We start from the raw sequence: 11,779 nt of genomic DNA, 5'->3' as shown, positions 1-11,779 counted from the left end.
TTCTGCATGCATATGGTTGGTCTCTGATTAGTGAGCTCATGAATATGTATTTGTGCGCTGAGAGAAGATGTTGAAATTGGGTCAGAATGGTGTGATATTCTGTGCTGGTGCTGAAGAGAAGCAAGCTATACTTGACACCTTAAACCGTCTCGATGCCTTGAACCATCTTTACCAAAGGTCGCTGTGTTCTAGACAGCTTGTCTCTCAAAACTTCTCAGTATAATGCCTCAGACTTTTAGATTACTGCAGGAACACCAGATATACTTTGTTTCTCATTGTGCCCTAGATTTACTGAACCATAATTTACTGGATTTACTACTTGCCTTAAAGGGATAGTTTATCCAAAAACGAACATTTACTCACCCTTATGTCAGTTTAAACGTGTATGACTTAACGTCTTCTGCAGAACACAAAAGATATTTAAAGGATGTCTTTAAGCAAACAACACTGGACCCCATTGAAAAAAAGAAAGTCATATCGGTTTAGAATATCAGTGGATGTCAACTTTATTGGCTTCATTGTCCACAATGATCTGAAGGCCCATCCGATAGAATATTCTAAAGCTTGATATAACTTAAAAGATATATATTCCTTAAAAATATTCAAAATAATATTGATTTTAGTTGTTGTATCTTATTTAACGCTTGTTTTAATCCACATCCGTTTGGTCTCAAAACATGTTTTTGAACCTCAAGTCCCATTGTTGAGATTAAATGTCATGCTTAGTTTAAAATAATTTTACTTCGGGGTAAAGGCAATGTTTTGCTTAACAGGTTTTAGAAATGTGTGATTGGACGTGTTGGAGGTGTTAGATTTTTTTATCACAGACTTAACTGAGCCTCAGTTTACCATGCTGTGATATGAGACTCACTGTAGTGTCTGGCAGCCGATTGCTGACATGACAGTCATTTTCACTTGTGCATTTCGTATTGTAAAGTCTGGATTTGGTGCTTAAATCAAATTGTTACATATTTCCATATTTAATTTATTATGTATTATGTAAGCTTTAGATAGTCAAGAGATTTTTCTGCATTTACTAATTGTAGTTGTGCATATACTGTATGCACGCACGCACGCTCACACACACACGCACGCACGCACACACACGCGTGCGCGGAAAAATGAACACCATTTCCAGTTTAGACTATTTTCAGTTTTTCTGAACTGACTCTTTGTAGGATGTGTTTAGGTAAAATAATCATTTTTGTTTCATTCTGTGAACTTCTAACATTATTTCTTCCAAATTTCAAATATAAATATTGTTTCTATTTGCATTTATTTGCAAAAAATGAAAACGGCAGAAACAGGTAAAAATAACAGAAAACATGCTCTGTGTTTTTTCAGAAGTTCACTTTTAAGCAACACAACAGTAATATTGTCACGGTCCCACCGTCTTGTTTATGATATTCTAGTCGTGTGGTGGGATCGGGGCAGAGTTCTTGGGTTTTATGTGGGAAGGCCATGAGATGTTTATGTTTTTACCTCTCATGTGTTTTCCCAGTGTCTCGTCTCTGTTCCCGCCATCTCGTTTCCTTGTTGTCCTTCCCTAAGTGTTTAATGTCCCACACCTGCCCCATGTCGTTATCCCTCGTTTGTGTTTCCTATAAATACCCTCTTGTTTCTTTGTCTTGTGCTCGGTCATTGTATTCAGTGCGTCTTGTTGCTCGTCCATTGTATTCAGTGCGTCTTGTTGCTCGTCCATTGTATTCAGTGCGTCTTGTTGCTCGTCCATTGTATTCAGTGCGTCTTGTTGCTCGTCCAGTTTTGCCTGTTCCTGTCGTGCTGTTTCAAGTCTTAGTAAGTGTTTGAGTTTAGTTTATGTCAAGTGTTGTTTTAGTTCAGTTTAGTGCAAGTTAGTCTTCGTCCTGTTTATTCTGTTTCCCTGTTATCAGTTTTCCCCCATCGTGGGTTTTGTTTTGTGTTTTTCAAATAAATATTTCTTGTTTAACCCCTTCACCACTGCCTGCCTGCATTTGGGTTCTTCCGCACACGATTTCGTGACAGAATGACCGAGCCCATTCAGAACCCAGCGGGCAGTAAAATGGATGGCACGGCGTCGTCCTCGCGGGCCGCCCAAGCCCACTTGCTGCTGGGGTTCCGTCAGGGGAGTTACGGGAACCGGGAGTTCGCCGGGGTATTCTCGACGGTGGCGAGGTCTTCTGAGTTTGGCGAGGCGGAGTTGAAGGCGATCTTCAACTGCTGCCTCACTCAGCGCCTCGCCCCGTCGGAGAAGAGGCTGCTGGCTCCCCTTGGGTTCGCGGACATGGTGAGGTTCGTGGCCAACCGGGACGGTCCCGAGGGTGAGGTTCCACTCGGAGCCCTCGCCCCACGGTCGACCGCTCCGGAGGGCCTCATCCTGGCTGCCGCTGCCCGGGGGACTCAGTACCCATCGGCTTGAGCCCCACGTTCCCCGGTTCTCCTGGCGGTGCCTGTGGCGAGTGGGTGAGGTGTGACCCGGGGATGACGTCTGCGGTCTCCACCTACGCGGAACTCCCTCCGGTCCCCACGGATTCGCCAAGGTCGGCTATTGATCCGGTGGTGCGGAGAAGGAGGGAGAGGCGCAGCGGAGGAGCGTCCATGCCGGTGCATCCGGTCCGGTGCGGCCGGCATCCGGTCCGGTGCGGCCGGCATCCGGTCCGGTGCGGCTGACATCCAGTCCGGTGCGGCCGGCGTCCAGTCCGGCGGTGCTGCCGATGTCCTGTCCGGTATCCAGTCCGGTGCAGCCGGCATCCAGTCCGGTGGTCCAGCCGGCGTCCAGTCCGGTGCAGCCGGCGTCCAGTCCTGTGTCTAGTCCTGTGTCTAGTCCTGTGTCTAGTCCTGTGTCCAGTCCTGTGTCCAGTCCGGTGTCCAGTCCGGCGTCCAGTCGGCGATCCAGCTGGCCTTCCAGCCGGCGTCGAGCCATGTCCAGCCGGCCTTCCAGCCGGCGTCGAGCCATGTCCAGCCGGCCTTCCAGCCGGCGTCGAGCCATGTCCAGCTGGCCTTCCAGCCGGCGTCGAGCCATGTCCAGCCGGTCCCTGGGAGAGTCCCAGGGCCAAAGACTGTTCCCCCCGGGACTCCTCCTAAGTCCCCCAGGACTCAGCGCCCTCGAGCGCAGCCGGGGACTGGGACTGTTCCCCCCAACCCTTTTGGACTACCCCCTATGAACTCTTGTTTTGCCCCACCCCCCCTCCCATGTTTGTTATTTTTGTTATGCCACCCCAGTCCTGTAGTCTTGTTGTCCTGTCTACCCCTTGTCATGTTCACCATGTTTGTCTGGTTTTTGTCTTTGGTCCAGTCTGTCAGGTCTTGTTAGTCACCCCTTGGTGAACACCTGGAGGTGTTCATTAAGGGGGGGGCTCTGTCACGGTCCCACCGTCTTGTTTATGATATTCTAGTCGTGTGGTGGGATCTGGGCAGAGTTCTTGGGTTTTATGTGGGAAGGCCATGAGATGTTTGTTTTTACCTCTCATGTGTTTTCCCAGTGTCTCGTCTCTGTTCCCGCCATCTCGTTTCCTTGTTGTCCTTCCCTAAGTGTTTAATGTCCCACACCTGCCCCATGTCGTTATCCCTCGTTTGTGTTTCCTATAAATACCCTCTTGTTTCTTTGTCTTGTGCTCGGTCATTGTATTCAGTGCGTCTTGTTGCTCGTCCAGTGTGGTCCAGTTTTGCCTGTTCCTGTCGTGCTGTTTCAAGTCTTAGTAAGTGTTTGAGTTTAGTTTATGTCAAGTGTTGTTTTCGTTCAGTTTAGTGCAAGTTAGTCTTCGTCCCGTTTATTCTGTTTCCCTGTTATCAGTTTTCCCCCATCGTGGGTTTTGTTTTGTGTTTTTCAAATAAATATTTCTTGTTTAACCCCTTCACCACTGCCTGCCTGCATTTGGGTTCTTCCGCACACGATTTTGTGACAAATATTTGTACATGCATTTAAGAAAAGTAAGGAAAAAGGTATGTGATAACCTTTATTACAGTTTTCATGTCTTTTCATGCTGTCAGTCTTTTACATTGCTTTTTTGACTTTACTCCTGAGGTTTGATTTTGCTTAAATTCAGCAGACACTGGACTGGTATGGCCACAATACATTTATAAATGCTGATTAATAGAAAATTTGGAATGGTCTCTTAATATTTGTTTGTGTATATACATGGGGACTTTAATGGCCATGTATTGACAGTTATATAGACCACACTTAAAACAACCACACTGCTTTTTTTTACAAAAACATTCACAAGGCTGGTGAGATGTGCCATTTTAAGCGGTGTTGAGCATGTTTTTTCTGCACCAGTGGATATGTGCTGATGTGCTTTTCTTATCTTTGGAGGTGATCCTAAGTATGGAACAGATTACTAACATAAGAGAAGCAGACAGTCCTTCAGTGTGTGACCAAATCACATGACCTCAACAGCGGTGTTACGATGCAGGCGTTTAAACTATAAATCTCATCTGTCAGAGGATTTGTAGTCATAATAGAACTGGGTCTCTCTAGCGCTCTCTTATTGAACTGTTTTAGATTCATATGCAGACTATTAGCCAGGGTGCCGTGGACAAGAAATGGTGTGTACAAACCTACGGTATAACTTCTCCATCAAAATGCTTTCACAGACTGTTCCTTTCACACCGTATTCTTCAGCTTTCATGCTGCTGTTTCTCTAAACCAGCTTGTAGGTGAATAAAACGTTCTCGGCAGTCTTCCTGCCATTTCTAAACTTAGCCAACGAGAAAAAAACTGTTAGCCATCTGACATTGTGTTAAACATTGAATTTCCTGTTTAATCAAATCAATGGATCTGTGTCTCTTGACTGCCCACAAACCTCGGTGGGAAATGGTATTATTTGTCAAAAAGCTTTAGAGAAGGTGCAATATAAATGGGCTCCTGCCCAACGGCTGAGTTCCATTTGACTATCGCCAAATAAACTGTTATATACCCATTAGGCCAACAGGGACAGAAGGCAGAAAGTAAAATGTGGCAACATGTGGCGTAACCCAGAAAGATCTCAGAGAATGAGTCATCCGTGCTGGGGAGATCGGCCGTTCCGACTGGTGGTTGAGTTCGCACAGCTGCTTTATTGAGCTTGTGGCAAAATAACAGAGAGATGAACTGCTTTAGTGGTTTCAAAATGGAGAGTACACTGACCTGATATTATCAGTTCATCTTTTTTTATATTTTATTAAGCAACAACACAACAAAATAGTGCTTTTAATTCAAATTTAAGGAACAATGATCTAAATAATCAAAACTGCTTTAGAGTAATTATAGAAGTTATTAAAGAAATTAATCACATTCTCCTGAAAGGTGAATGATAGCTATTCATACTTTTTGCAGTGTCAATGTTTGGATAACTAGACACACAAAGACTTACTATAAGCTTTTTCTGAATCTAACATGACCCAAGGTGAAAGATTTATGGCCACGTCATTTTCACTACGACTGGATGAAGTTGTGCATCAGGATTCATTGAGAAAATATGGCAGGGATTATTTGCTATGAATATCTACACAGATTCTACTTAACGTTTCATCTTGATAAAACACTGAATCTGTGACACACTCTCTCATTACTTTTTGTCCAGGTGAGCTGCCCTGTGGATAAACATTGTCACTTTCAGTAAAGTCACTTGACTAATTTTCCTCCATGCATGAAATGATGTCGCTGTGTCTGGTTCAGCCTTGTGTTCTGTTGGAATTCCCATTTATATTGGTGAGTGATTTCTAGAGATGTAATTTTAAAAGAGGCGGTGTGTCAGGGTGGGGAAAGCCATCTGTGTCTGATCTACTGGTATGTGTGACTGAAAGGCAGGGCTGAATGTCAATCTGTGAAGTCCTCTGTGGAATTGGATCCAAACCAAGGGGAAAGACACTGAATAAAATGTCTCTCCGTTTTTGCTCTTGGCGCAAGAGGAACAATATCAGATGCTGTTGATAGGAAATACGCATTCTGAGTTGAAGTGTAATTCAAGAGGGCACTCTTTCATTTGGCTACCATCTAGTGCCTATGCACATTATTCTAATTTCCTCTCACAACCAAAACACACCACATGTTGCATAGTGTTCCTTTTGTCTTTCATACTCATCTATTTAACCCAAGCTCCAGAGCTTTAGTGAAAAAAATCCAGTGCAATGCCACTGTCAGTCAGGGTCCCCCACCAGAGCTTATATATCTGTCAGAGGGACTATATGCTGCTCCAGTTTGAAGCTCTGTCAGAATGCAGCCCGCGTGCTGTCACCTTAAGCCCTACCATAGCAGCCCCGCTGGGTATCTCTGAGGAAGCAGAATGTAGATCTGAGAGGGTTTACTGCAGTTAGAAGGCCTTCTGGAACATTAGGCCAGGGGTGACACCAGTAGCTGTAATTAAATCTGACAGATGATTGACTCCTGGGAACTTTGGGGTAGAGAGAGGGCCTTGCACACTTTGCCTCTGCATCTAGATACTTCTTGATGTCTCATAAGGAATGAGTGCATAAATGTTGGTACATGTAAATTTTGCTTGTTACAGAAACATACTGTAGGATTTCAGTACTGGGCGGAGCTGTCCAGCTCTGTGGTGCTGAAACGCAGTTACAACAGGAATGACTCTGCGAGGCTGTCTCGCGCCGTTCATTTTTTATCAGCCGTTTCATTTTTTATTTCATCTAAAACAGATTACCATGTTTTATTAGAGCTTAATACAAGGTTAGTATACAGTGCATATAGAAATATTCTATATCTTTATAGACATTTGCTTTGTGATTCATTTATTATCATATTTTATTTTGAAAACTCCATTAACAGTTCAATTAAGTTGTTTTCATATGTGATGTCAAATGCGAACCGCTTAGTAAATAGCTGGGGCTGTAATGAACCATAGCTGTGGATCGATACCGTGCGCCGAGCGAGCTCAAGGAGGCGAATATGTGAAAGAATGCGAAAGGGGTGGAGTTCTGCTCTTTTACTTTACAATCTGTCCAGTGCAGGAGAGAGATCGCACTGCTGTCAGGAGAGGCACACACTTCCACTCTTCCTTTAGTTTTTGCTGTACAACGAATTGCTTAACCAAATCCGCCCTGCGGTTATTTTGTTTCTTGTAATGATACTGATGTGATTTTTCGTGAGCATTTGCGGTCCTCCGACACAGACGTTGATTCTGTCATCCCGCTGCGTTACTCGCGCGCACTCGCACCCGTAGCCGGAGAATTGAGACTTTCATAAACGCTGCCAGTACCCAGAACCGCCAAACTGTTTGAAGTGGAGAGCTTCCTCCCGTCCCGTGCGTCCATGGAAGGGGACGTTATGGATAAACTGGAGGACATGGCCTCAGTGTGCGAGTTCGACCCCATCACGGGGGATATCCCCGCCACCAAAGTGGAGATCACCGTCTCATGCAGGTACCGCGTCAAATCACTTTTGACTCATTTAAGTTTATTTGACTGGTATATCCAATCAAAGCTCAATAAAGTAAGACAAAATGTATAATAGTATATTTAAAATGAATGGTTCCTGTTCATCTAACGAAGGTATTTTGTAGGCTATATACAGTATATATGTTTGGTTTGCAAGGGGTTAATATTTTAGGTAAATGCAAAATAGACTTTCTGAAGTAGTTCACGTCATTCTGTCTATATATAATTGATATGAGCATTAAACTAATGCGATGAGAGTGTACAAGTCCCTGCAAATACCCAGTAATATATATAATTCAAGAGATACTTTTTATTGGGTCGTTCTGTTATTTCACTACTCAACACATTTTACAGCTGTAATCTTGAAGTAAACAATGATGAATATTCATGAGGACCATAAAAATAACCAGAGATTTACATTATAGTGCAAAACAGTAGAATATTGATTGTACAGTATGTCGCCCTCAAACTAATTTCTGTTCTGTGCTTTTTCATTGGTGCTTGCTTGTGTGCATTATACTGTAAGTGCATGTGTTGCATATTATTATGTTGCATTCTGAGTTGACACTAAGCAATATTCATTTATCACGCAAACTCTTCTACTGGAAAAATGATCTGAGATGAGGTGAAAATAAATTTCAGTCATGGGGCTTCTCAGGCAGGATCGCAGCCAGCTCATTGCTCAGAGTAATAGGTGGGCTGTTGGTTTAGGTTTTCAATCATCTGGAGAAGTAATGGGTAGTGCTGGCGGTTCAGTTATGTCTTTAATAGACGTTTATAGCCAATTATACATGCTTCAGTCCAATTTAGACAAAATTATTTGTCAAACCATCTTTTAATAAGAACAATTTTCTTTTAAAGTGGTTAATAACCATAAGCATGCCAATTTCTCATCTGCAAGTTAATATCGCCTGCTGTCTGCGCAGTGAAAGACTGTATACTAAATATGAGTGTAATTTCGTCACTGATTTTTAGATGAATAAACATCTCAGTTACAAAACGAGGTATTAGCTAAATTGTGATCTCAACTGTTTTATTGGAGCAGATGTAAATTGCTTTTTAGACTGGAATACATTTTTACTTGCTTCATGGTAGGCTAAGAAGCCAAAATGCCATTTTACAATACTTACTTAAAAACATGGCTTTCCAAAACCAGGCTTACGTTTCATTTTCTGTCAATCTCTCTTTTTATACCTCTATCCCTTGCCAGAAATCCTATAGGAATGCTAGTGGATTGCTAATGTGATTTCATACAATGGATTCAAATAAAAGCAGCCAAAAGGACTGGACAAATTAAACATAATATACCCACTGAATAAAGAAAAATTCAGAAAAGATAATTTAGTTTATGGCGTATCATATTAGATTTTATGTGGAATCTTATAGGATTGATGTTTGATCCTTTGAGATTCATTCCAAGTTGTAATTATAAAATTCCATTTATATTCATTTGTATTTTTTTCATTGTGCTAATCTTGTAACTCCAAAAGCTATAAAACTCATTACTGTTATCACTTTTGTGATCAATTGATGAATTTTTTTGCATTCTTATTTTTAATTGAATTTTTCGCAACCTCTACTCCTAAAATTGAATCAATGCATTAATAAGCTGTTGTCTCTGGACAGTTATTGCCCCATCTGTTGGGAACATTTTCACCGGGGCATTGATGAGACTTGGCGTGGCGGTGATGGAAATCATAACCTGCGTTTGTTCTCTGTAATATATTTAGTTTGGGGCTGGTTATCAGGGGATTGAGGTAGACGTGGAATTGAATTGCTTCACTTCCCCCACCAGATTCTTTAATAACCTGCAGATGTTATTGGAGAACAGAAAGTTTGGGCTGACAAACCCAGAAGCTGTAAGGAAAGCCTTATCAGAAACAAGAGCTGTTCTGTGGCTATGAGATATGGGATTGATCCAATTGTCTAGACCTAATTGTGTTTTGCGATCGGCTCGTATTGTACTGTTGTAAGTGGCAGGAAGAAGCTATCTGGATGCACCTGATGTCAAGTTCAACCAGCCCACCATGATTTCCCATATCCACAGACTTACTAAAACACGAGACAATATACCACTCCTGAAACTCGAGAAGTACCTGATTAATACTTTTGGGAATACAGCATTAGTTTCTCTGCCACTTCAAACATCATTAAAAATTTTTTGTTTGTGTTCCTCTCTTCTGATGTCTCTCAGGTGGCACAAGTATTGGTTATTTGCAGGTTCTACTACTGTAACCGCTGCTTGAAGCTGCATTATGTGGATAATGTCTTGCATAACTAATAAACAAACTAATTGATAACTAACTTTTTAGATAATCCACATTTTTCCATTAAACATGCAATAAGTGCCTTATTTGAAAAGGAGTGTCATTAAAGTGCTTCTTCAGTTCATGATGATCATTCATCTAAACATTTAATTCAGTATTTTGAACATAATCGTGGACCTTAATCTGGTTTGACACTAAATTTAATTAAAAGGAATTAAGATAATAGTATAGGTCAAGGTTCAGAGACAAGGCTTAAGGTTAGTCCCAGACTAAAATGAATGTTTGAGCTGTCTTATCTGAAAATAATTTTAAATAATAGTTTTGTCTCAAGATGCACACCAATAATGTTTTTTATAAAACATTTTCTAAAAAGTGACTTAAATATCCTAATTTAACTAAGGCATAGTCCTGGCTTAAGCAAAGCCTGGTCTTTGATTTAGGTCACTTCTATTAAAATGCCTTTGATAAAAATATTACTGGTGTGCATCTTGAGACAAAACAATGGCAATGACATATTTTAAGATATGTCAGGGCAATTTATTTTCAGTTAAGACAGCTCAAACTTTCATTTTAGTCTGGGACTAGTCTTAATCCTTGTCTCTGAAACTGGCCCTTGACCTATACTGTTATCTTAATTCCCTTTAAATTAAATTTAGTGTCAAACCGGAATAAGGTCCACGATTATGTTCAATAAACTGAATTTAGGTTTAGTTTTAACATCATATTAACATATGATGTTAAAACATCATAACATCATTAGTTTTTTACAACCAATTTGTTTTTGTCCTTTAGATTTTTCTTGTAAAGATATGTTTTGTTTTCCATTTCTGTTGGGAAACATGCCGAAGATGTCCAATCCCTGCACCCCTATTGTTACTATTTCCCCCGGGAAGCTCAATGTATTGTGTCAGTGGAGGCGCATAGTTGTACTTGTTGGCAAGCTTTAGTTTCACTGCAGATCCACATTCTCCTCTTAGCTGACCTTGCAGCAGGTGAGGAACGAGATCATGGAATACATCTACATTCACATTCCACCCCTCCACTGCATTGGCTCCGATCCTGCTGAGAAGAGCTCTGTCAGGCTTTCTTTGGATTGGTGGGTTTTTTGAAACCTGGAGATGAATAACTCGAGGTTCAGCTTCGTTCTCAGCATGTGATTTGATTTCAAATGGAGCCATGTGCTATTGTAAGCCCTTATATTGTTCTTTTAGCTCTATTGACCTTAATGGCTGAATTGTATCATCTGATAATAGAATAGCAGAGCATCTTCCAAAAATAAGTACAGATAATAGTCACGTGAGGGTAATGGTCACTAACCCTTAAATGCTTCTAACTTGCGCATATGAACATTATTAATGGTTAAGACAATAACACCATTATGCAAAAACGAAATAAGAGGTAATAAAGCAGATAATGTAATGAAATACATATACTTTTCCAAAAACTCATAAGAAAGAAAGATTTGAGAGAAATGTGGAAATGTACAGTCACATGAATATCAATTGTTTCGTTCTAGATTACTATGCACTTAATTTCTCTTTCATCTTTTTTCGCTGTAATATTGATCTTGAGTGGTATGATTGACATTTTGTGGAATCGTCCGATTTATAGCTTTGAGGATAAACAAGTGTCTGAATAAACTGCAGTATGTCCAGTCTGTGGATAGAAGGAAATCATATCCTGGCGCATAATGTTTTTGAGAGGAGGGACTGAGTGTCTGACCTCTGCATGTCACTGAGGGAAGCTCTTAATACAGCGAGTAGTCAACAGATGGTGAACGGATGGATGGGCTGGGTGAGAGCTAGGCCAGTTGTTAATTGTGCTGGCAGATGTACAGTAGTAAGTGTAAAAATGAGTTATTAGACTGAGTGTGTGGGGTTGGCTGGGAATGCTTGTGTTTCAGCAGAGGATGTTTGAATGTAAGAGATCAAAATGGTCAAGTGAACTCTTGAACTCTTTGTCCCTACTGCGTGGTTCAGACGTTCAGCTGGTGTATAATGTAATAAATGCTGTAAAATACTGTACTGTAATGACAACATGATTCTATTACAAGTCCAAACTTTACTCATATAAATAATACAAATAAACACACTGATAGCAAAGATAGTTGATTTAATGTCGAATCAATGTTTTATGTTATAATCAAGGTTATTCCCAACATT

The 11,779-nt window shown here is 41.2% G+C and overlaps 1 protein-coding gene across 2 annotated transcripts in view; it reads left to right on the top strand.

Moving 5' to 3' along the window:
- The first annotated feature begins 6,839 nt into the window (after positions 1 to 6,839).
- Positions 6,840 to 11,779, top strand: part of cpne5a (copine Va) — a 67,603-nt gene continuing 62,663 nt past the window's right edge. For both annotated transcript variants that reach the window (XM_057357367.1, XM_057357366.1), the window contains exon 1: positions 6,840 to 7,335. In XM_057357367.1, coding sequence (XP_057213350.1) covers positions 7,226 to 7,335 — 110 coding nt within the window. In that variant the 5' untranslated portion in view covers positions 6,840 to 7,225. The remainder of the gene's footprint in view (positions 7,336 to 11,779) is intronic.

The sequence above is a fragment of the Triplophysa rosa genome, linkage group LG17, assembly GCF_024868665.1.
Source record: "Triplophysa rosa linkage group LG17, Trosa_1v2, whole genome shotgun sequence".
NCBI classification, from domain to species: domain Eukaryota; kingdom Metazoa; phylum Chordata; class Actinopteri; order Cypriniformes; family Nemacheilidae; genus Triplophysa; species Triplophysa rosa.
The sequence above is the reverse complement of the archived record's forward strand: the minus strand, read 5'-3'. Positions and strand labels throughout refer to the sequence as shown.